The 23,098-nt window shown below is 54.7% G+C and overlaps 9 protein-coding genes across 9 annotated transcripts; 6 read left to right on the forward strand and 3 right to left on the reverse strand.

Annotated features, from left to right (window-relative positions):
* Positions 1–1,388: 1,388 nt before the first annotated feature.
* On the forward strand, positions 1,389–3,714 carry ACO1O0_009245 (major facilitator superfamily domain-containing protein; the record flags this gene model as incomplete). The annotated part of the gene is made up of 5 exons (XM_083198596.1): positions 1,389–1,713; positions 1,767–1,949; positions 2,005–2,873; positions 2,943–3,145; positions 3,459–3,714. The coding sequence occupies 5 exons, from the start codon at positions 1,389–1,391 to the stop codon at positions 3,712–3,714; spliced, it is 1,836 nt and encodes a 611-aa protein (XP_083046331.1).
* A 1,697-nt stretch (positions 3,715–5,411) lies between these two features.
* ACO1O0_009246 (lytic polysaccharide monooxygenase auxiliary activity family 9 protein) lies at positions 5,412–6,218 on the forward strand (the record flags this gene model as incomplete). The annotated part of the gene is made up of 3 exons (XM_083198597.1): positions 5,412–5,466; positions 5,528–5,881; positions 5,935–6,218. The coding sequence occupies 3 exons, from the start codon at positions 5,412–5,414 to the stop codon at positions 6,216–6,218; spliced, it is 693 nt and encodes a 230-aa protein (XP_083046332.1).
* A 467-nt stretch (positions 6,219–6,685) lies between these two features.
* On the reverse strand, positions 6,686–8,370 carry PYK1 (pyruvate kinase CDC19; the record flags this gene model as incomplete). Its single annotated transcript, XM_083198598.1, has 2 exons — positions 6,686–7,856; positions 7,910–8,370. 2 exons carry the CDS (start codon positions 8,368–8,370, stop codon positions 6,686–6,688), a joined length of 1,632 nt encoding a protein of 543 aa, XP_083046333.1.
* Positions 8,371–9,943: 1,573 nt separating this feature from the next.
* On the forward strand, positions 9,944–10,500 carry ACO1O0_009248 (mitofissin; the record flags this gene model as incomplete). The annotated part of the gene is made up of 4 exons (XM_083198599.1): positions 9,944–9,949; positions 10,067–10,142; positions 10,220–10,262; positions 10,356–10,500. 4 exons carry the CDS (start codon positions 9,944–9,946, stop codon positions 10,498–10,500), a joined length of 270 nt encoding a protein of 89 aa, XP_083046334.1.
* Positions 10,501–10,856: 356 nt separating this feature from the next.
* Positions 10,857–12,776, reverse strand: ACO1O0_009249 (uncharacterized protein; the record flags this gene model as incomplete). The annotated part of the gene is made up of 2 exons (XM_083198600.1): positions 10,857–12,744; positions 12,772–12,776. 2 exons carry the CDS (start codon positions 12,774–12,776, stop codon positions 10,857–10,859), a joined length of 1,893 nt encoding a protein of 630 aa, XP_083046335.1.
* Positions 12,777–14,173: 1,397 nt separating this feature from the next.
* On the forward strand, positions 14,174–15,861 carry ACO1O0_009250 (WD40-repeat-containing domain protein; the record flags this gene model as incomplete). Its single annotated transcript, XM_083198601.1, has 4 exons — positions 14,174–14,236; positions 14,303–15,010; positions 15,065–15,688; positions 15,724–15,861. The coding sequence occupies 4 exons, from the start codon at positions 14,174–14,176 to the stop codon at positions 15,859–15,861; spliced, it is 1,533 nt and encodes a 510-aa protein (XP_083046336.1).
* An 808-nt stretch (positions 15,862–16,669) lies between these two features.
* On the reverse strand, positions 16,670–17,810 carry ACO1O0_009251 (NADPH:quinone oxidoreductase family protein; the record flags this gene model as incomplete). Its single annotated transcript, XM_083198602.1, has 3 exons — positions 16,670–16,903; positions 16,954–17,613; positions 17,670–17,810. 3 exons carry the CDS (start codon positions 17,808–17,810, stop codon positions 16,670–16,672), a joined length of 1,035 nt encoding a protein of 344 aa, XP_083046337.1.
* A 425-nt stretch (positions 17,811–18,235) lies between these two features.
* On the forward strand, positions 18,236–21,520 carry SPT5 (Spt5 C-terminal nonapeptide repeat binding Spt4-domain-containing protein; the record flags this gene model as incomplete). The annotated part of the gene is made up of 3 exons (XM_083198603.1): positions 18,236–18,556; positions 18,613–20,845; positions 20,895–21,520. The coding sequence occupies 3 exons, from the start codon at positions 18,236–18,238 to the stop codon at positions 21,518–21,520; spliced, it is 3,180 nt and encodes a 1,059-aa protein (XP_083046338.1).
* Positions 21,521–22,020: 500 nt separating this feature from the next.
* ACO1O0_009253 (DNA-directed RNA polymerase I subunit RPA34) lies at positions 22,021–22,682 on the forward strand (the record flags this gene model as incomplete). The annotated part of the gene is made up of 2 exons (XM_083198604.1): positions 22,021–22,576; positions 22,633–22,682. 2 exons carry the CDS (start codon positions 22,021–22,023, stop codon positions 22,680–22,682), a joined length of 606 nt encoding a protein of 201 aa, XP_083046339.1.
* Between the last annotated feature and the right edge of the window lie 416 nt (positions 22,683–23,098).

A 23,098-nucleotide genomic window follows, 5' to 3' on the forward strand; every position in this document is an offset into this window, starting at 1 on the left:
TACGTAGGAAGCGAACCGGCATGAACACCAGTTTGCGTGATTCAATCCAATTACTTATTGATGAGCGGTTGGACTCGTAGGAGACAATACGGACGCACATTAGGCTGACGTTGAAAAGTTGCCTTCATTTCCACCTTCAACCCCGCAATGCATACGATATGATATATACAAGTCGCAGGCGACTACAAGGATACACCTAGCTTCTACATAAATAACGCCGCTACCTTGATCATAAGGTGCTTTCTAGAATTATATGGACTGCTATAAGGGTCACTACTTGCATACCACAAGAGAGGTCGGAAGATTCAGCTCCCTTGACAGATGTCTGCGAAAGATGTATTCCCGGATTATCTTGTCCACACCTCACTGTCATGGGGTAAAATAACTTGTCTTGAAGGTAGGCGGGGGTCGACAATGGACCTTGAATCTAGACTGCACATCAGGACCCTCACACCACACTGCCACACTTACAGCAGCTGCCCAAGTTAGTGGTTCGATTGTTCTACGACTTTCTCCCTCAAGGACACCTGCAGGGCCTGGTCTATCATCTGTCACGGCGGCGCGGACGCTGCAGACCACCCGAATCCCGTTGGCGGGGTGGGGAAACCCCGAGAAGTCATCTCCGCAACCGCACTTTGGCCTTGTCCCCCTTCCTCTCCCTCCCCCCTCTCCAAGAGTTCCCGACACCCCATCGAGTCATCAAGCAGCAGCCAAGCACCATGGCACCGACACCGAGATGCCGGCTTCCGGGAACCCTGCCTATCCCCGTCGGTAGCAATCAGCTACTACATAGCAAACCCATAGCTCTAATAGGAGTAACGTCTACGAAGCAACGGTCCAACACCTTGTCGGCCGATCGGCAATCGGGTCCTATCACTTCCGACCCTTCGACGCTAAGCTTCGTTCTTAGTCGCTTTTCGATGCAACATCGTTCTCAGATTCGTCGTTGCGTAGGACTAGCCGTGGATCGTCACAGTCGACTCCCACCAGAAGCCCCGAATCCCGCATCGGTGCTCAAGGCCCCCAATTTGCCTCCATGATTGAAGTTTCCCTGGTTTCGCCAACCAGCCAGGCCTGTAAAGTGCTAGACATGCCTCTAGATGGATATAATTCCCTGCCTTTATAACTGGCACCGGACACCCGAGGGTATCCACGCTTACCTCCTCTCAATATCGACTCCACGGCGTCCACGCCAAGAGTTTTGACTCCTCATACTAATACTACGCTTATTCAATCCCGAAAGTTTGAAAATAAGCTTGTTTCCCCCCAATATTAATATTCGAGACGCCAGAGACGCCAGCCTCTCGTAAGTTCCAATCCCCCAAAATTGCGTTCTGGACGGGAGCTCACTCAACTTAGCCAACAGTTATCCTGTCTTGATCGCCACCATGGTGGCAGATATCAAGAACGCCGAGGCCGTTTCGGCCGGAGCGCAACAACAATCACTCGACCAGCGACCAGCTACTGTAAACACCGACCTTTCAACCACCGAAGGCGACGCGTCGGATTTCCTCGCCGAACAGAAGCGTCCACTTGACGCTGATCAGGCTGAGAAGCAGGCCAATGTGAACGTCAGCCCAAGCGATGGCGAGAATGTGATTTTCTGGGACGGTGACAATGATCCCGCGAACCCCTACAACTGGCCCAGCTGGCGCAAAGTCTTGAACTGCGTCCTGGTTAGCTCCTTGACATTCCTGACCCCCCTGGGTTCCTGTACGCTCCCCGTGATAGATCCTTGAAGGCGAAAGCTAACCTCCCTACCACAGCCATGTTCGCTCCAGGTGTTCCTGAGCTAATGAAGGAGTTTGGAAACAACAGCTCGACGCTGGGATCCTTTGTTGTCAGTGTCTACGTCCTCGGTTTCGCTGCTGGGCCCATGATCTTTGCACCCCTGTCAGAGATGTTTGGCCGGCTCCCACTCTACCACATTGCCAACGTGTGCTTCTTTGGTGAGTTTTTCGTGGAGGATACATAAGGATAACTTTGAAGCTGATCATGGCACAGTGTTCACGATTGCGTGCGCAAAGGCCCCTTCATTCAACGCCCTCATTGGGTTCCGGTTCCTTGCCGGTCTCTTCGGCTCGGTGCCCATGACAAACGGTGGCGGGACCATTGCCGACATGATCGCCCAGGAGAAGCGCGGAGCCGCCATGGGGGCGTTCGCCATCGGTCCTCTGCTAGGCCCCATCATCGGCCCCGTGGCGGGCGGATATCTCTCCGAGGCCATGGGGTGGCGCTGGGTCTTCTGGGTCATGAGCATGTGCTCGGGCGTTGTCACCATCTGCTTCATGATCTTTGCCCGCGAGACATACGCCCCTATCATAATGCAGAAGAGGGTCAACAGGCTTCGCAAGGAGACGGGCAACAACTTGCTGCGCTCCAAGTTGGACCACGGCCTGACCACTGGCGAATTCTTCCGGCGCAGCATCGTGCGGCCATGCAAGATGCTCCTGTTCTCGCCCATATGCATCATTTCATCCCTCTTCGTGGGAATTGCTTACGCCTACCTGTACCTCATGTTTGGAAGCATGACGCCGCTCTTCATGCAGATATATGGTTTTGGGGCAGGTCAGGCAGGTCTGGCTTTCCTCGGTCTGGGAGTCGGCAGCATGGCTGGCGTTATCGGCTTCTCGGCCATGAGCGACCGGTATATCAAGAAGAAGGCGGAAGAGGAGCGGGTGGCAGCCGAGGCTGAGGGGCGCCCGGCCGAGGGCATGAAGCCAGAGTACCGACTGCCACCTCTCCGGTTTGGCGCCATTCTGCTGCCCGCGGGCCTGTTTATCTACGGGTGGACGGCGGATTATGAAGTCCACTGGATAGCACCCATCCTTGGTACGGCCCTTGTGGGTTTGGCGCAGCTTCTCATCTTCATGGTATGGTGCCCCTCTTCCCCCCGGGTGGAGTTGATTGATGTTCCTCCAGATCTCACTAACAATACGCAGCCTCTCCAAATGTACCTCGTTGATACCTTCAGCCTATACAGCGCCTCAGCTCTTGCGTCCAACTCGCTCGTGCGGTCCGTCCTCGGTGCTACCATCCCTATGGCAGCGTTCCCTATGTTCGATAAGTTGGGTCTAGGCTGGGGCAATAGTTTGCTGGGATTCATTTCATGCACCATGATTCCGGTGCCCTGGCTAGTGATTAAGTATGGCGAGTATCTGAGGAAACATTATGAGATCAAAAATCTGTAGAGATGGTAATGTGGGTTGCATACGGAGCTGTCATAAACTAGTATGATCATAGATTTCATAGGTCATGAAGCATCTTGGGAAACTTTTATCTGGGTATGAGAATAGAATTTGGGTTAGCTAAACAATACTATCTCCATCACCTGCCACCTCGATCCTCAAACCGGCCGGCATTGTCACAAGAAACTCGGCAAAACTTTCCACCTGGCCAACAGACGGAGAGCGATGGGGGGCCACTTGGCTCATCTTCTTCCTGATCATCTTCTTCAGGCCGGACAGGGACAGTATGCGCCTGAGCGTTTTGAAACAGGACGAGGGCGAGAGTCTCTCACGTTCGTCCCTCAGCCGTTTGGTGCACTCGGGGCACGTGTCCCAGGTCTCGACCGAGAGGTCCGCGGCCTCGCTAATCATGAAGTCAGGGCAGGGGATGCCACGGAGCGACGCCCACTCGCAGGGCCGCAGCAGCAGGGGCTCCGTGAACATGGGCTCGGAGCAGCCGCAGGAGGAAATGAGGTGTGGCTCGTAGCACATGGTTGCTAGTAGTTAGCAGCTGGCTGTGAGGCCGGTTAGCTCTTACAACAGAGGGTGCTAGGGGTAGAAATGGATGTATGTATGATGATGATGGGCGGGCACTTGAGCTTTCCAGAAGTCCAAGTGTTTGGTGATTTGTTTGAAGGATGAAGGAGAAATATTTGTCTTCTGGAAGATTTTCTCTTGGTATTTATAGATGAATTTGGGCCTGAACTCGATGCGCTGTTCCTGTGTTCGCGGGCTCGGAATGTTCTTCGAGAAGCTGGGTTGTTCACGAATTGCAGTGGACGCTGTTGACATTAATGGCAATGAAAACTGCTGTTCATAATATTCAAGAGACCATGGATGTTCTAATGGAAACTGGTGATTGTGAAAGATGCTTGTTCTACGCCGTCCAAGAACTTGCCTGGCAAACGCAGAAGAGATGCTAAGTAAACATTGAATGGGGAACACTATTCGGGCTTGCAGCTTCTGCTAATGGTTTCCTAACATATCCACGATGAGAATATCAATATCACCATAATAACTATCAATTGATATTAATACTGCCTACCATTCAGCACAAGAAATAAACCAATATCACCATAGAATACTTGTACCTAAGACACCTATGGATGGTTGAGAGGATTAGCTAAACATGCATGCATATGTACCCAGAGATGGGTTTCCCACGTTTTCTGCTTCATGACTGCTCGGCAAGGACTAGGAACATGTGCCGGGTACATGAAAGTTGGAGGCTTGGAGGAGGCAGTACGCCGGTAATCATGTCTCGATGCCGCAGCCTGCATGAAGCCTCGTTGTCTCCGATCCCTGTGACAGTCGACCAGGATCGGGGCAATGGACAAGGCCAAGATCGCAAGATCCTCCACCGGCTTTAGCCTAAACAGTTGTCTAACAAGGGGAGCCCACCCTCGCATAAAGGGAAAGACCTATTGACGAGCTCGAGGACAGAGGACAAGGGGCTAGGTAGGGAGGGGAAGGCCCAGGAAGACCAACCCGGCACGGACCGGATCGAGGCTGGGATTGCCTTTCTGGGAAGACAACGAACAGGATCCGAGCATACATGTGGTTGCATCGTCCGCATGTTGCAAGCCAAGCTTCACCAAGCCGGCATGCACCCCGGATTTCCCGCCGGAAGAGATAGCATTGAGCCCATAGATTCGTGAGACCATACACATGTGCATATATGTACTAGCGGATACTCCGCCGTCTAGACTCACCATCTCCCACATTAGTGCAAGGAGCACTGCTCCGTCAGCAGTATAGGGCAGGACATTTCATGCACTATATATGACATGGGTTGCATTTATGTACCTAGTAGCTTCCAATGCCTCCATCCTGTAGCACCAGGAGCCAAGACTCAACAGCCAGTCATCAGTTGACCACCCATCCACCTGACAGTCACTCGGTCCTTTTTACCCGGATGAAGTGGAGGTGATATGTTCTGTGCGGAGAAGGTTGAAACACGGCACTTGGACCCAGAATGTGGAGGTCAAGGTTGTGGTTAGATGGCGAGTGACACTTTTTCAGGACACGGCCAGGTTGGTTCCGAGAATATCGGGGCATCTATATATAATAGGAATTCGTTGATGTTGGATAATTCCACATTTAATAGGCATAATAAAGTTGACTGAGAGCAATATTTTTGCGGTCTACGTCTTTCGTCTTTCGTGAAACGACACAGCTTGCACCATGAAGGTCACGGCCGGACTCGTCGCCCTCGCGGGCACTGCTGCCCACGCACACTGTAAGAACACTTGAACATGAGCACGACCATGATTCGTTCTACTCGTCCTGACCACAGGCAGACACGATCCCCCGCACCAGCTCGGGCGGCACAACCTCGACCAGCGACTGGCAATTTGTCCGCCAGACCGAGAACTACCAGTCCAACGGCCCCGTCACCGATGTCACCTCGGCCTCCATGACATGCTACGAGCTCGCCCCGGGCACTCCGGCTCCCGAGACCATGCCCGTTGCCGCCGGTGGCACCGTTACCTTCCAGATCAACCCCAACATCTACCACCCTGGCCCTGTCAACGTCTACATGGCCAAGGCCCCAGGCACTGCCGCCGACTTTGACGGCAAGGGCAATGTGTGGTTCAAGATCTACAGCGACGAGGCCATCATCACCGAGTCCTCCATCGAGTTCCCCTCCAACGGTACGTCCAGGTAGAAGAATCACATATCCACTCTCACTGACGTCTACCCCCAGGCGCCAGCTCCATCGACGTCCCCATCCCATCCTGCATCGCCGACGGTGAGTACCTCATCCGCTTCGAGCACATCGCCCTGCACAGCGCCAGCGCCGTCAACGGTGCCCAGCTCTACCTCTCCTGCGCCCAGGTCAGCGTCACCGGCGGCTCCGGCTCCTACAGCCCCAGCCTGCTGGCCTTCCCCGGCGCCTACTCGCCCCAGGATCCCGGCCTGCTCATCAATATCTACTACCCCGTCCCCACCGAGTACAACTCGCCCGGCGGGTCGGCCATGCAGTGCTAAGTGGAGGTGGTCCCATCGGGATCGGGACTGTATCGGGCGCCAACGGCGTATAAGCCGTGTAAGCCACGCGAGACACAGGGATGTGTCGCCTTGTCAAACTTGGATATTTATTCATGATAGTACTTGTCGTCCAACCTCGTTTGGCCAACTCCTATCGACAGCGTCGTTTTTCAAGGCAACAGCCATTGCCTCCAATTTTTTATTTGACTCGCAGTAAAATTTCACCCCAGACAGCCAGTACCGCAGCTAAACAAGTAAAATCAATTTTGATTGCGACCAGCAGACCCAACCCCGTTGCATGTCCCGTTGTCTATCAAGGCTCATGATTATCAAACCCACAAATCCGCAAGCACCCTTCCCCGAAGACCAAAAACAAGTGAGGTTAAAAGGAGAGAGAAAGAGAAGAAAGGAAAAAAAACAAAGCGGGGAGAGCGAAAACCAGCGTGAGCTACCCTTTATCTTTTTCTTTACTCGAGCTGACCGATACCCAGGTGCTCGGGGTCGGCACGGACGATGCGCAGGGTGTTGGTGTTGCCCATGCCGCCCTTCCAGCCCTGCACGACGACAACAGTGTCTCCAATAGTCAGGGTGTTGAGGTCGAGAGCACGCTCGACAGCCCACTTGATGCGACGGTCCACGTCCTCCTGCCAGTTGACCTGGTCAAAGTCGGGCTTGGTCTCGGGGAACATGAAGGGGTAGACACCGCGGTACAGGTGGCTGTACCGGGAGGTGGTGGGGTTACGGGTAACCATGAAGATGGGGCAGACGGGGCGGTACTTGGAGATAAGACGGGCCGAGTCACCAGAAGTAGAAAGGACGATGATGCCACCGGCGCCAAGATCGAGCGAGGCGCGGACAGCGGCCATAGCACAGGACTCAACAGTGCTGACGGGGCGCGTGGCGAGCTGGCACATCTCCTCGAAGTGGGAGACGTAGGGGATCGAATTCTCGGCCTTGAGGCAAGCCTCGTGCATCTCGTGGACGGCCTCGTAAGGGTAGGATCCCTTGGCGGTCTCACCAGACAGCATGACGCAGTCAGCACCGTCGGTCACAGCGTTGCCAACGTCGCTGATCTCGGCACGGGTGGGGCGGGGGTTCTTGATCATGGACTCAAGCATCTGGGTGGCGCAGATAACAGGCTTGCCGGACACATTGCACATGGCAATGAGCTTCTTCTGGGCGACAAACACCTCAGCGGCAGGGATCTCAATACCCAGGTCACCACGGGCAACCATGACACCGTCCGTCTCCGCCAGAATCTCAGGGAAGTTGTTGAGCCCCTGACGGTTCTCAATCTTGGCAATGATCTGAATCTGGGCGCCGGCCTCACCGAGAACGGCACGGATGTCTCGGATATCCTGGGCACGGCGGATGAATGAGGCGAAAACCATGTCCACGCCATTCTCCACACCGAACTGCAGATCGGCCTTGTCCTTCTCAGAAAGCGCGGGCAGGTCGACGTCGGTGTTGGGCAGGTTGACACCCTTCTTGGACGAGATGAAGCCGTTGTTGCGAGCGCGGCACTCGATAGTCTTGTCGTCCTTGACCTCTAGGACGTCGAAGGCGAGAACACCGTCGTCCACGTAGATGACGCGACCACGCTTGATGACCTTGGTGATGTTCTTGTAGTCCACATACCTAGAGCCCGGTTAGCACTAGACCTGTGGACTCCCTGTAGAAAGATAACTCACATGTTGTTCGTGTCGCATGACGTAGCATATTGCTCATCGGTGGTGATGTTGATGATCTTGCCAGCCTCGATGGGAATATCCACGTCACCGACAGTGTTACCAGTGCGGATCTCGGGACCCTTGGTGTCGAGGGCAATGGCAACGGGGCGGCCCTCCTGGGCGGCCACGGCAGCGCGGGTATTGTCGATGACGGACTTGTGGTACTCGTACGAGCCGTGGGAGAAGTTCATGCGGACGACATTGAGACCCTCCGCTCGCAGCTTATTGATGGCCTCAACAGAGTTGGTCTTGGGTCCAATGGTGCAGATGATGGAGGTGCGGCGGAAGTTTCGCTCAGTCTTGTATGAGGTGTCGAGGGAAGCCAGCCAGGCAATCTTGCCACCCAGCTCAAGGTGCTCCTTGGCAGTGGCAGCCATGATGCTGTCGGTGCGGTGACGGAGGGGCTGCGGCACCTTCGACATGGTGAGGGGCAGAGGTCAGCAAAGGGTTTTAATGAATCAAGTGGTGGCAAGCTGCAAAGCAAAAGCTGGAGGAATACTGGAGCTTCGGAGCTTGGAAGAGGATGAAGGCGAGGATGAGGCAAATACGAGCAGAAGGTGAGGCTGGGGGCGGGAGTGATGGTAGATATGGGATTCGTAGGTTGTCGGCGTGGGAGCCTGAAGCAAGAGTGGGGGGACAAGACGCAGCATTGTAAAGCAAGCACCGCCGCAGGCTGAAGCTGGTGGGTGGATGGATCGGTGCTTTTGCGTGTTAGAGGGTCCAACTGCAAGCTGCAGGTGAGGGGCAAAACTAATCCTGGGATGGTCCTCCGAATGGCCAAGGCAGGAAAAAATTAAAATAATACGGCGATCAACGCGGCAAAGGGAATCAATTCAAGCGCATGGGCGGGTGAATGCAGGGAAGGGCAGAATGGTAACAGCACCACCACCACAGGGGCATCTGGAGCTAGCAGTTGGCGGTGTTGTCATCGCACAACAGGGTAAATCTTCGAGCCATCATCGTGGCCTTAAGATCTCATGTTTCCTAGAGCTTGTTGCATCTCAGATGCCCCGCCAGCCCACCCTAAGATCCATGCAAAGGGCAAGAAGACAAAGTCTGGCATGCTTTTTTTTTGTTTGGAAATACAACAGCGCGACGTCTGATCACTTACTCGGTCCGGGAACGAATGCTGGTGATTCAGTCCTCTTGGCACTGAGGGATTTGCTGTCGGCGAAACTAATGATACCTGGTCGTGGTGGTTTGTGAGAGGGAAAAATAGAGCATGGAGCAGCACCGGGGACCGGAGCTCTAGGCCAGCCTTGCCGTGCCCCTCACCACCTAAAAAGGGTCCGGCGCTTGTGGACCCAACCGCCAGAGTGACAGAGTCTCAAAAAGATGGAGCTCAACAAAAACTACAGAAAAAAATGGACAAATATTCGGCGAACTTACCCCGTGTTACATGCTCCAATTACGAATCCCCCACACCAGTGATAGTCGTGCGAGATGCTATGACTACCACGTTTACTACATAGTACGCGGTTCTAAACAATTGTCACTACCTACTGGAGCTAACAGGCTGGGTCCTCGGTGTGCCGATTCCCGAGTGTTTCATCTACTACTACTATCCGAACATAATAGTAGTGCAACGGAGTCCCGTAAATATGATGCAACCATGATCTGGGGCTTCGGTGTAGTTCTTTTGCTTCTATCGTCGCCGGCCTGTCCGGAGTTGTAAAGAGCCGGCGTCCGAGTTATGCGGATCTTATCACGTGACCCAACGTCTGATACGACGTCAGAGGATGAGCTGTAGGTACGTACCACACGTCAGCCCAGGCTCCACTCAGCCAGCACATGACATTGACAACTCACGGTAGCAACCGACAGTCACCGCATCGCATCGCATCTATCCGCACCACGAGTACTATTAGTACTACTACTGTAGTACCCTTGCCTGCCACTTTGACTTTTCACAACTATCACTACTTCATTCGCCTTCGACGGACCTTGTTTCTGAAGTGATCGCACAAGTTAGACGTGCACGCGCCTACAGTCATCATGGTGGTACGTCCAATACCCATCCTCCACCGCTCCGGTTGATAGGGTCGAGACGCAGCACTCCAAACTGCTCTCTCGTCTCTCCCCCTCTCCCGCCGGCTCGTCTAAGGCTTCTCCTCGCAGCTACTCAACCTGCTGACGCTGGGCCTCTGGTCAAAGGTTGGACGCTTAACCCACTATGCTTTCGACGCCGTCCTCAGTAGGCCCTCCCGGTCCAATCCCGCCCCCCGCGGCGCGCACCCGATCCGTCCCATCGCTCTGACATGTCTCTCGCAGTCTCGACCATCCTGGCGGGCATGAAACGATCGACCGGCTTGACGTGAGTTCTGTTCTGCGATACATCAGTTGATAGACCACCCGTGTCTAGCGAGAAGATCTTGTCTGACCAGTGACCCCGCTGGGGAGGTCCTAGGCCCAGTTTCAAGACCGACCGAGTTTCTGGTGATAACAAGGAAATGTCCAAATGGATTGACAAGTACCTCGGCGTAGGCGAGTGGGTGATGGATCAGTCCGTCGCCATTGCCGGTACCAGCGGCTTCTTTGATCGCACAAGATGAGCTTTGTCGGCCACGTACTGAAGACGTCTCCCCGCTCCATCATCGGCCGGCGGTGGGACACCAGGCATAAGCGAGCCTGTTGCTGTCCCTCCCACACATTCCAACGAGCTAGATGGTTATTTTCTATGATATTTTACTTGTCACGGGCGTTTAGGCTTTTTGGGCAACATGGCACGCTGGGACGTACAGGCGCGTTTGTTATGAACTACAATATCTCTATACCAATGGGAACTTCGAAAACACCATTAGTGAAACGAAACACTCCTGCATCCCACTGAACGCCCATACTGCCTCCTCTAATAGCATATGCTGTTATCATGATCCTTCCCGACAAACTCCAGGCTTGAATATAACATTTAATCCGACTTGTCCTTATGCTCAGCCAGGAACTCCGGGGGCACATCATTCTGGCTATCCGCCTGGAGCTTCGGCTCAACTTCTGGGCTGGTCATGGATGGGGGTTGGCTGGGGTGCTCGTCAACTCGGGACACGAGCAAATCGGGCGGCACTTCGTTGTCGCTGCTCTCATCATGCCTGTCCGTACCATCCCGAGTCTGTTGCTCAGTAGTGTCTGCTGGCTGCGACACGTCTTGCGGTCCTTCGTCAATCCCGACGAGCCCCCGAAGCATCTCCTGCGCCTCCGTGAAAGCCTCGAGTTCCGCACCAATAGCGCAGATGAGAAGGTTCCAACTTTTGTCCTCGGCTAAATGTAGGTGCATCTGTAATTTTTCGATCACCTTATACATCTCCGGGAGCTGTTCCTTTATGAGCTCCTCCTGCGACGGAATCCTCTCCTTTCCTTTGGATGATAGAGAAGGTTGCGGGCCCTCCATAAGCTGTCGCAAGCGAGACTCGTATTCAGACACAAGTCCTATAACCTCTGCCCACAGAGCTCCGCCTTCTTCTAGCGCTTGTCTGTCTGCATTAATCTGGGCTTTTCGCTGTTCTAGAATGGAGATTTCGCTGCCCCACCAACTCTTGGCCATATCGACGGTGCGTCGCTCCGGAATCAGTCGCAGAAATTCTATACCCCCGGTTGACTCAGCTCTGCCAGAGCTAGTCTGCTGTAGCTGGTCTGAATCCAGGGGTTGGACAGGCGGACGCAACATGAGCGTCTCAACTTCAGAGTCAATGTCCTTGAGTGCTCCGCGGTAGCTACTAAGGCCTGCTTCCCGTCGATTCTTCACATCGTCCATCTTCCCCCGTATCCACCGGCGGTTATTGCGCATTCCCACAAGCTTCTCCTCGAGTTCTCGGATCTCTTGACTAATGGTGTCATACCTGGCACCAAGTTCGCGAAGCTCCTGCCCAAGAGGTTCTTCTTCGTCACCTTCCAATGTCTGTAATTCTGTAGATGCAATTTCTCTCCGCTTGCTCAGCCGGTTGAGTTGGATTAGCGCCCTTCTTCTTTCCGTCAGAGCATCGTCGACATGCGCGTCCTCCTCGCCCTTGAGTTCGGCCAGGGCTGCTATCGATCTCCGCAGCCCCATTCGTGCGGCGCGTAGCCCTTGCGGTCGGCTATTTTTGGGCTGTCGAACTGGGATCACATTGCCGTCAGGTGTCGAGCGTGTTGGCACATAGAGAGAGCTGACCATTCTTGATTTCGAGGTCGCGGTAGAGTAGAAGGTCCCCGTTGGTGTGCTGCTTCCGGCGTCACTGTACTCTTCCATGTCGCTCCCCGGTGGAATCATGCCCTGGCTCCCAGCGACAAGGCCATTAGCCTGGAGGTCCAGGTATTGCTGTACCTCGTTCTCCAAAGCCTTTTCTCGTCTTCTTATCCAGAGCCATATGGAGTCTGACTGATATTCTGGTTGATATTCGTGCTTGTGGTCGAACAAGAGGCTCCCGATGACCCTTTGCTTTCCCTGGCCTATCCAGCTAGTGCCTTTCCTATCGGTCGAGGTATTCCTGCTCGCGGATGCCTGGCCGATAGCAACGGAGGATACTATGGGTCGAGGTGGCCCTGAGAACATTGGCCTGGGTTTCGGTTCGAACGATGACCCAGGAACACTGGCCTCATCTTGCCAGGCGTCTGGAGAGGGTGACCGAGGCAGCGATAGGGCGCACGCGGACGCAGGTGTGGACATTCTCGAGCGCGACGCTGATGCCTTTCTGTCGCGGAAGGGTTCATCATCGTCTTCGGGCCATGGCTCGAGTTCGTCCATGGCGTATTGGCTTGCCGATCGCTCGGTCGCTGGTTTGTGAAGGGGGAGAATCGGGGAGCGATTCGAGATTCGGGAGCTTCTGAGGCGATCGATAAGAAACTGCGACGTCATGGTGGCTGGATACAGCTACCAGTACGGATGGCCCCTGGATCCACCAGAGTAGCTAGTATTGCATTTCCGGTGTCGCAGCTCTTGTAGCAGAACTCAGATTTGCAAGTGGGAAGTTGTAAGTAGATGAGCTGTTCTCAGTTTGTTGCACTGTATTATTAGGCAGTGATGTAGGGGAATACCTAGCCCCAGCCAGATACCTGTATGTAGGTAGGCTCACGCGGGCGTTTTAGTCCCGTGCAAGTCGATGTAGATTATCGCGAGGAAACACGTAGCCTGGAACTTAGAGGCCTTACCCTGGACTGGACTTCCACCAGCATGGAAATGATCCCCAAATCCTTACACGTAAAACTTATACATCTCTGTCCCTAGAACTCTTGGCTCACTAATACTTAACCACTTCCAATCACCCTGTGCTTTGTCTAGTAGGGCCTAAAGATCGCGGGCCCTATGCTGCAACTCCAGCACCCCATGAGTACCTTGGTCCGATGGTCGGTAAGTAGGTAGGGCTGATAAGTACCTAAGTTTGGGACAACTTGTTAGGTCCAGCAGACAAGAACCAGACTATTGGGTGAGGAAATGCTTTCCATGGTGCTTAATCATAGGTATATTTGTTGAGCTGGTTGCGAGCTTCTCACTGGGTAACTTAATACGAGTACTCGTACTTCGCAGTGTTCGAGAGACTTATGGACGCACCAACTACCTAAGTAGGTAACTAGAACCAACAATCTCCTGCAACTTCGTGGTACCTGGGCGCTGTGGGCGGTGGCGCTGTGGGCGCTGCGACAGGCCCAACCACATCCCCCAGCCTTCACATGCCCACAAGTACTAGGGAGCCCGGCGGATATCTGTTCCCATCTTGACACAGCCATCCGCCCAGAAGCGTGCCACGCACTACAGCCCACATCGTCGTCCACTTCCACCCCTCCGTTCGTTCTACTCGAAACTCCAGACGTATCCTCCACGACAGGGCAGGGCCATCAGCGCCCTTCCAGTCCAGCTACTGCTTCCCCGCGCTCAGGTTCCCGTGGCAACACCTTGCCGCCTCACAGGGTAGACAGACCCCAGCTCTTATTCGTCCCGTCTCCGCGTGCTCAACCGAGCAGCAGGGTGGTAGGTTGGGGACTTCCATTTCGAATCTGTCGGGTCGCACGCGGGAGCCCGGTGCCTAATCCTACAGGCTCTAGGTATCCAGCCACTGGAAGTTCCGTCAGCGAACCACTGGCAGGATATTACCCAGAATCTTATTACGACGAGTACAGAAGCCTTTCTGGCGTTTCTCAAGCGCGCGTCTGGTAACCTGCGTCCACAGGGTCCAGCGCCTCCAGCGTAGCCATCAGCACTACGAGTACCGAGAGGTGCAGCCCAGGCCCCAAGTCAGCCAAAGCCCAACTCCGACCATGAACCAATCACAGCAGTTCTCTGCCCCGCGACACCAGAATGCCACTGGATCTGTTGGCAGTGTAGGCTCCTATGGCTCTGCCTCCGCTTCGGCTCCTGGTCCAGCTTCAGCTACAGCTTCGGGACAGCAACAGGACGAGCTGCACATGTCTGGCATGAGCCCTCAGCGCCAGCACATGTCCCCACCAGAGTACGCACCCCAGATTAAGCTCGAGCAACCTCCTCCCCCCATCGCCCATAACCGCCCGCACTCCCATTACCAACCCTCTCAGGCTGCCAGTTCGGTCCCCAACGTGCTCCAGCCCGGCGGCCTGACGGCTAGACCAGCAGCAGTGTCGGCCAACACAGCGCCAACTCTCCCCACGATCCAGGGCGCGGTACCGTCTCCCCAGGACCCTCATCAACCTCAGGACTTCCAGACGCCGTCGAAACCTTCTCTCAACATGTCGCATACGTACTCTCGATCTAGTTCCGGCGGGGCCTACGACGCACCCGGCGGCTACCATCCGTATACTCCTACAACACCTGGCGGCGGGGGTTCCTCATCGCAATTCATTTCGCCTACAGATATCCCCAAATACAATCAGCCCGGATCCCAGAGACACATCTCCAATACCCCTCTCGGCCTTGCCGACATTCGACCCCGCGCCGATTCGAGCATGTCAGATGGCGGTCCTGGTACTCTGGGGTACGACCTTGCGCATACCCAGGCTGGCACGAGCAACTATATGGCTCCCTGGCCCATCTATGCATTTGACTGGTGCAAGTGGCGGCCTCAAGCAAATGGCGCAGGCAAATTGGCAGTTGGCAGTTACCTCGAAGACGGCCACAACTTTGTGAGTCTTCCAAATTTCATCTGGTAATAAATGATGGTTGCTGATAGATCCTAGATCCAAATCCTCGATAGCCATACGACAACTACTCCCGCGGATGTCTACACCCCTGGTGCGTCCAAGTACACACTCGAGTTCACCAAGATCGCCGAAGCCACACACTCCTACCCTGTCACGAGGCTTCTTTGGGAGCCGCCGTCGTCTCAGAAGCAATCGACAGACCTGCTGGCCACTTCCGGCGACCATTTGAGACTCTGGTCGCTGCCATCCGACTCCCCGTCCACCACCAGCAACAACATCACGAGGCGGGGTAACGATGGTCCAGGCACCAAGCTTACTCCCCTGGCGCTTCTATCGAACTCTAAGACGCCTGATCATACCGCTCCCTTGACCTCTCTTGATTGGAATACTATGAACCCCGCCCTCATCATCACGTCCAGCATTGACACGACCTGCACGATATGGGACATCCCTTCGCTTACAGCTAAGACGCAGCTCATTGCGCACGACAAGGAAGTTTATGATGTACGTTTCTGTGCCAACACAGTCGACGTCTTCGTTAGCTGTGGCCAGGATGGCAGTGTGCGCATGTTCGATTTGCGTAGCTTGGAGCACTCTACCATCATCTATGAGCCGACAGGCAAGGACGACAAAGGCAAGTCCGCACGGATATCGTGTCATGTATATCCATATACTGACTTCCATCTTCCAGACAGCACTACGCGGGTGAGCCCTACAACTCCTCAGCAGAGTACGGGAAATCCCCCTCCGCTCCTGCGTATAGCGACCTCGCCGAACGATACCCACCTCCTGGCGACTTTTGCCCAAGATTCGGGTACAATTCGCATCCTTGATGCCCGACAACCTGGCCAGGCCTTGCTCGAGCTGCGTGGTCATACCGGCTCGATCAATTGCCTCGACTGGTCGCCACTCCGGAGAGGTCTATTAGCTTCTGGAGGTGATGACTGTCAAGTGCTACTCTGGGATCTGATGAACGCCAGTGCTTCCGCAGGGTCAGGGCCGGTCAACGGCACCCAGGACGGGACACGTAGTCCAGTAGCAAGCTGGGAATGCGATTACGAGATTGCCAATCTGGCTTGGGCACCACATCTTCAGACCGGCGAATATGGCGAATGGCTTGGCGTCAGCGGAGGACGAGGCATCTGGGGCACGCGGGTTGGGTGAACAGGCTAAGCGCCGGAAGATTTGCATAGGAAAGCGCAAGCCAGTAGTGGGAAATCCGCCTCCCGACGCGCCGAAGGTCCTACGGTCGATTTGTCTTTATAGATCTGGCTGCCTGGGTGCGTTCAGTTACATCACAGAGCTTGGAGTTACCGGGGCCGGTTGTTGAAATGTCCAAAAGCATGTATGAGTCCCTTTTTTTCGAGCAGCATGATCACGAGACACAATCGGGGATCGTTACAAGGAGGCATTGAGACGAAGGAAAGCGTGTCGCTCTCTCTAGCGACGGCGGGTAGAAAGCCCGGATGTGGATATATATGGACATTTGGTTGTGGGTAATTCAAGCGTCCATTTGGAAGACCAGGCAAGACTCCCCTGAGATCATTGTCATATGTCACAGGCTAGCTGCTCAGACGATAAACACTTATGTACGATGAGGTGTTTATGTTTGCCACGATCTCTAAAATGATGGATTGTTTGTTAAAGTCTCGGTTTTAGATCATGCACATCCCCCTGGTTACATGTAACTTTAATGACGACCTTCCCCGACACCTTGCGGCTTGACAAATCCACCAGCGCCTGGGGAACACTCTCCAGTCCCTCATAAGTCTGAAAGACAGTCGGCTTGATTTTACCATTCGCAATGAGCGGCCAGAGCTCACGCCAGAGCCGACCTTTCTCTTCAGGATACCGGCGGAGACTTTCCCCATGTCGCTATATAGATTAGTATTAATGTCACCATTGACTAGGACTGGGAGGCTCACGTATCCGATTAGGTTAACCTGCTTTAGGAGCACTCGGTTCATAGCTATCCTCTCCATCCGGCTCTTTCGACCCGCAAAGCCGACAACTAGGATCCTGCCACGATGCGCGATGCACTTCAAGCTGAGGTCGACTAGTCCTACGGGATCGAAGACAACATCGACACCTTTACCATCGGTAGCATCGAAGACACTCTTCCACCAGTCCTTCTTTGTGTAGTCGAAACACTCATTTGCGCCGAAACGGCGGGCGTAATCGCATTTTGCCTCTGACCCAGCTGTCCCCATCACGCGGCATCCCAGCGCCACGCCAATCTGCACGGCCATTATTCCGAGACCACCAGCAGCTGAGTGAACCAGCACTGTCTCGCCAGCTTTTAGACTACCCCTAATAGCTAAGGCGCCGTACGATACTGGAAGTGTGGCACCTAGGCCCGCAGCGTCCGCCGGGCTCCATGAGCGTGGCACTTTCTGGAGAGAAGCAGCAGCGGATAGGGGAAGGGTCAGAAACTCGGTATATGAGCCAGCGTGATCGCCAAAGACGGCATCTCCAGGCTGATGCGGTGATGATGGCGGGGCCGAAATAATGACACCTGCAAACTCGAGTCCGAGGGTGAAAGGCGGGAGTACTAGAGAGCGGTTGTTCTGGTGTTTCCCACGAGCCTATGGTTGTAAGAGGAATGCGTGATAAGTAATAAATACCGAGTAGATGCACGTACATAAAGAGTGTCGACAAAGTTGACCCCCGCTGCAATCACCTCAATGAGGAGCTCATCCTCCTTGGGACTCGGCTTTGGAACCTCGGAAACATGGAGTTGTTCCAGAGTATCATAAAACTCTTTGACTACAACCGACTTCATTGTATTTGAAATGAGTGCCTTGAAGGCAGCGAGTTTGTAAGATCACATACTGAATATTATGTGGCGGTGTTGACTGTTAATGGTACAAGCTGAGGATGAGGAGCACCCCCTGGCGCGGATAATGAACTCCCCTGGCCTGGCTGTTAATGGTGCACTGGGCTCTGGGCTTGTTACGGCGAACAACTGTGCAAATTGTGCAAAAGAGGGTAGTGTATACATAATTTCTGGGTGGGGCTCAACGTCGCGCATGTACCCGCGTCAGCCGAAGTTTAACCGCACGCAAGGAGCTCCAAGAATCTTTGGTTGGCTTTGTTTAACATGCCACGCCTCCCCATCCAACGCCGATTTCTACTTCTTCCTTTTTCATCAGCCTCCCACTTCATAACGTGCCTTTAACTCTGAGAATTGCGCGACTCTTACCCACCATGGCGTCGAATGACCCCATGCGCTTTGACGACTCGGAGGACGAAGATGATTTCAACCCTGCTCCAGCCGACCTGTCTGACGAGGAGCGCGGCGACGACGGCCCGGAGGAGGAGACGAGAGGTCAGAAGAGGGCGCGAAGCCCCGACGCCGACGAGGATGGCGATGACAACGAAGCGCCCAAGTCCAAGTCACGTGCGATTGAGCCAGAAGACGAGGACGAAGACGAGGACGAAGACAGCGGGCGTCGCGGTCGCGATGATGAGGAAGAAGAAGATGAGGACGAGGAAGAAGAAGACGACGAGGATGAGGATGTGCAGCAGGTTAGCACTCTCTGCTATTAAAGTCTCTAGGACCTGATTGCTGATATATTGTGCAGAACCATCGCCGCAAGCGCCGCAAAGACAGGCGAAACGCTTTCTTCGATATCGAAGCCGAGGTCGACGACGAAGATGAAGGCGACGATGAGGAGAAAGAAGGCGAAGAGGAGCTGGATTTTATTGATAATGCCCCCGACGATGTTCCGGACAGCCGTGAACTGGATGACGACCGACAACACCGCGAACTGGATCGGCGCCGAGAGCTGGAGTCGAGCATGGACGCTGAGAAGCAGGCTGAGATTTTGCGCCAGAGGTATGGCAACCGACGTCCTGCGAGGGGCTTTGGCGAGTCTGCTGTCGTCCCAAAGCGCCTCCTGCTGCCTAGTGTCGACGACCCCAGTATTTGGGCAGTCAGGTGCAAGGAAGGCAAGGAGCGCGAGGTTGTCTTCTCTATCATGAAACGCATAGAAGAGCGGACCGGTACAAAGGAAGAACTGGCTATAACTGCTGCCTTCGAGCGTGGCGGCGTCCAGTCAGTCATGAAGGGCCTCATCTATGTCGAAGCTCAACGATCCACCGACGTCATCAAGGCTCTTGACGGGATGCTAAACGTCTATCCTCGCTCCAAGATGGTCCTGGTAGATATCAAGGACATGCCCGAGCTTCTCCGTGTGGTCAAGACACCTACTCTGGAACCAGGCGCATGGGTGCGTCTCCGTAGGCCCCCTAAACACAACGGTGATCTGGGTCAGGTTATCGACGTCACTGAGAATGGCCTGGAAGCGAGGGTGAGATTTATTCCTCGTCTGGACTACGGTGTGCGGGATGACTCTCTGTCCACCCTCACAGCCGATGGCAAGAAGAGGAGACCCGGTATGCCGGGACCTCGTCCACCTCAGAGGTTGTTCAGTGAACAGGAGGCCCGACGACGTCACCCTCGATACATTCAGGGCAACCCAACCACGAACACTTGGACTTATATGGGGGACGAGTTCGAGAATGGTTTTCAGGTCAAGGACATCAAGATCCAACAACTCACCGTAACTGACGTGAATCCATCGCTGGAGGAAGTCACCCGTTTCGCCTCCGGGGCAGAAGATGGCACGGAGAATCTTGACTTGAAAGCCTTGGCGGCCAGTTTGAAAGACAGCAACAACCTTGTCACCTACCTCCCGGGTGATATCATCGAGGTCTACTCTGGCGAGCAGAAAGGCGTGGTTGGCAAGGCTACCAACGTTCAAGGAGATATTGTGACCATGTCGGTGACTGAAGGCGACCTTGCTGGTCAGACGATTGAAGTTCCCACCAAGGGACTGCGCAAGCGCTTCAAGATTGGTGACCATGTCAAGGTGATTGGAGGCAGCAAGTTCCGCGATGAAGTTGGCACGGTGGTCAAGATTTCGGAGGACAGAGTGACCATCCTCACTGATCAGGCAAATACCGAAGTCACTGTCTTCAGCAAGGATTTGCGCGAGGCTAGTGATATGGGAGGCCAGGGCTCACTTGGACAATACTCGCTCCATGACCTCGTGCAGCTTGACCCTACTACTGTCGGCTGCATTGTCAAGGTCGACCGCGAGTCCCTTGTTGTGCTAGACCAACATGGTGACACTCGTCAAGTCATGCCGTCACAAATCTCCAATAAGCTACCAAAGAGGAAGAACGCAGTGGCAGCCGATCGCAGCGGCTCGGAAATTCGACTTGACGATGTCGTCAAGGAAGCCACCGGTCTCCAGCGACAGGGCAAAATCATTCACATCCACCGCTCCTACGTCTTCTTGCACACCAATGACACCACGGAGAATGCTGGAATATTCGTCACAAAGGCCAACATCGTTAACACCATCGCAGCCAAGGGCGGACGAGTCAATGCTGCATCATCGGGGCCCGACCTTACCACGATGAACCCTGCCTTGAAACTTCACAAAAATGGCACCGAGAACAAGGGCCCGCAGCCCGTCAAGAACTTTGGCAGGGATCGCGCCATTGACCAAACTGTTATTGTCAAGAAGGGCGCCTACAAAGGTCTCTTGGGTATTGTGAAGGATACGACGGATACGCACGCCCGCGTGGAGCTCCATACGAAGGGCAAAACTATTACGGTGCCCAAGGACTTTCTTAGCTTTAAGGACAAGAAAACAGGCGCGACCATCGACATCAACGGCAGAGGGCGCGGTGGCCCTGGTGGGTTCAATCGTGGCTCTGGTGATCGTGTGCCGAGCTGGCAGACAGGCGCGCGCACACCCATGAGTGCTGGGGGTTCCGACCGTGTACCGGCTTGGGGATCACGAAGTAAGTACACTTGGCCCCTTAACTTGCACACAAACGCTGACCTTTATAGCACCGGCTGCTAGTGGCGGCCGTACCCCGGCATGGAAGCAGGATTCTGGCTCAAGAACGCCAGCCTGGGCCGACGGCTCAAGGACTGTGAACCCGTACGATGGCAGCCGTACCGCGTATGGTTCTGGTTCCCGCACCCCCGCGTGGCAGTCAGGCGCGAGGACTCCGGCCATCGGAGATGCTTTTGGTGCTGGGTCTCGCACCCCGGCATATGGAGCCTCTGGCAGTGGCGGCGATAGCTGGGGATCTGGGTCGAAGACTCCAGCGTGGGGCGCATCTTCAGCTCCAACGCCTGGAGCCAGTGGCGGTGAAGGCTGGGGTTACACGCCCGGAGCGTCGGCCGGTGCCTTTGACGCCCCTACACCCGGAGCCGGTCTTGCGCCTCCAGGCCCTGGTGCCATGAATGCTCCTACGCCTGGTGCTTACACGGCCCCGACGCCTGCAGCAGCACCCACCCCTGCTGGAGCTTGGCATGGCGGATGGGGTGCCGACGTGGCGCCCACGCCAGGAGCGAGTGCCCCTACCCCAGGTGCAAGCGGTTACTACGGAGCACCCACTCCAGGTGCTTACGGCGGAGCAGCTGAAACGCCTGCGGGAAGCGGACCAAGGTATACGGACGATGACTGAGGCGGGCGATGATGTGTGAGGTTCAAAGATTGGATTTGGCGTTATGGGGGCACGTATGTTGTACAACACGATTTAGAAACTATTACAACAGGATGGCCGCCTTTTATTCATCTGGGCGGCACTGCATTGAAGGTAATAAAAGCAATTCATGCATATTAGATGTACGCAGCGCATATGAGGGTGTGGTTTGTTACATGGGAGTGATGACCTGATTCAGTGCATAAGAGTGCTAGCTTAGGAGTAGATGAACATGGCGGAGGCTGTATCAAGTGTTGCTTAAGAGGAAGAGCAGCCAAAATATATAAATCGTCTGATTGCCACGACTATCGGTTTGTGATAACTATCCTCACTTACGGGAAGTTTGGGGCGATTTTTCGTGGTTCAGCGCCGAGCTTGAAGCAACTCTAGAAAAAAAAAGTTAGCCGACGCGACTCGGCACGACTTCAAGAACCCAGTTCCTGCACGACACTGCGCGTTGAGCCTGCGCCTCCCTATACAGCATGAATTCGACGATCGTATACCGGCTAGCCACATCCAAGGCGATGCTATCGAAATCGTTACCCGTAACGACGGCACAGAGATGCACAGCGATGACGCGGTGGTACGCGACCTCGAGGACGCCCAAGACGTCCGCGGCGACAAAGAAGAGAACAGCCACGACCAGCTCCAAGGCTTTTGATGGCGAGGAGGAGTCGATAGCCGCGCGAACCCCCCTCCGGAAACCGACAACAACAGGCCTCGGCGTCCCGAGCAAATCTCCGTCAGCGCCGCCGAAACCCCCGGCATCCAAGCCCTCGAACGGCAAGCCCGTGCGGCCGATATCGCCAGGCGCCGTACCGCCGACGGTGGAGGACGCAGCAGAACAGGCAGAGAGGCGCGAGTCCCAGCTGCGCACGGCGCGGCTGCGGCGCGTGGACCAGGATGCCCAGCAGGCGGCTAAGGAGGAGGCCCAGAGGACGTACAAGGAGCGGTATGACGGCGCCGCGAGGAGGTGGGTTTCGGGGATTATTGCGATGCCTATACTTCTCGTCACGAGCTGGTATCTGTTTGACCGACGTGAGTCTGCTGGTATCCTTGTGGGAGAGAGAGTGGAGAGCTGACCATGGATACAGTTGCACTGGGGAACCAGCCCAAGTCCATTCCCAAGGTGGACAAAGACTAGCGACAATACAACATGGAGAAGACGATCTGATACTTGTCTCGATGTGTCTGTTGGCCTGCCTTGGATCATCAGTGTTGAAGCGGAACCGGGAGCCGGCATTGCCAAGGAGGTTTCCAGTCCTCGTCACGTATTTTTATGCCCGTTGTATTATACTCATTGCTCTTCTTTAATGAAGCCTTTAGTTCATCCCTAGTCTTTTCTTCTTTGCAGATAGTGCTTCTCCCTCCACCTTTTTCGCCAGCCCCCAGTTCCTACGGAACAGCGATTCCGACGACCACACATTATCTCCTCCCCTTTCCCGTCGCATGTTTGATCCTCGCATTACAAAGAGCGGTTCGCCAATCTTTGGCCGACCAAGCGCAGATTCTCCCGCCTAGCTAGTGGTCACTATATCGACTATAAGCCGCGCTGTCTTA

This window comes from Amphichorda felina, assembly GCF_050947745.1.
Source record: "Amphichorda felina strain 45539 chromosome Unknown scaffold_9, whole genome shotgun sequence".
NCBI classification, from domain to species: domain Eukaryota; kingdom Fungi; phylum Ascomycota; class Sordariomycetes; order Hypocreales; family Bionectriaceae; genus Amphichorda; species Amphichorda felina.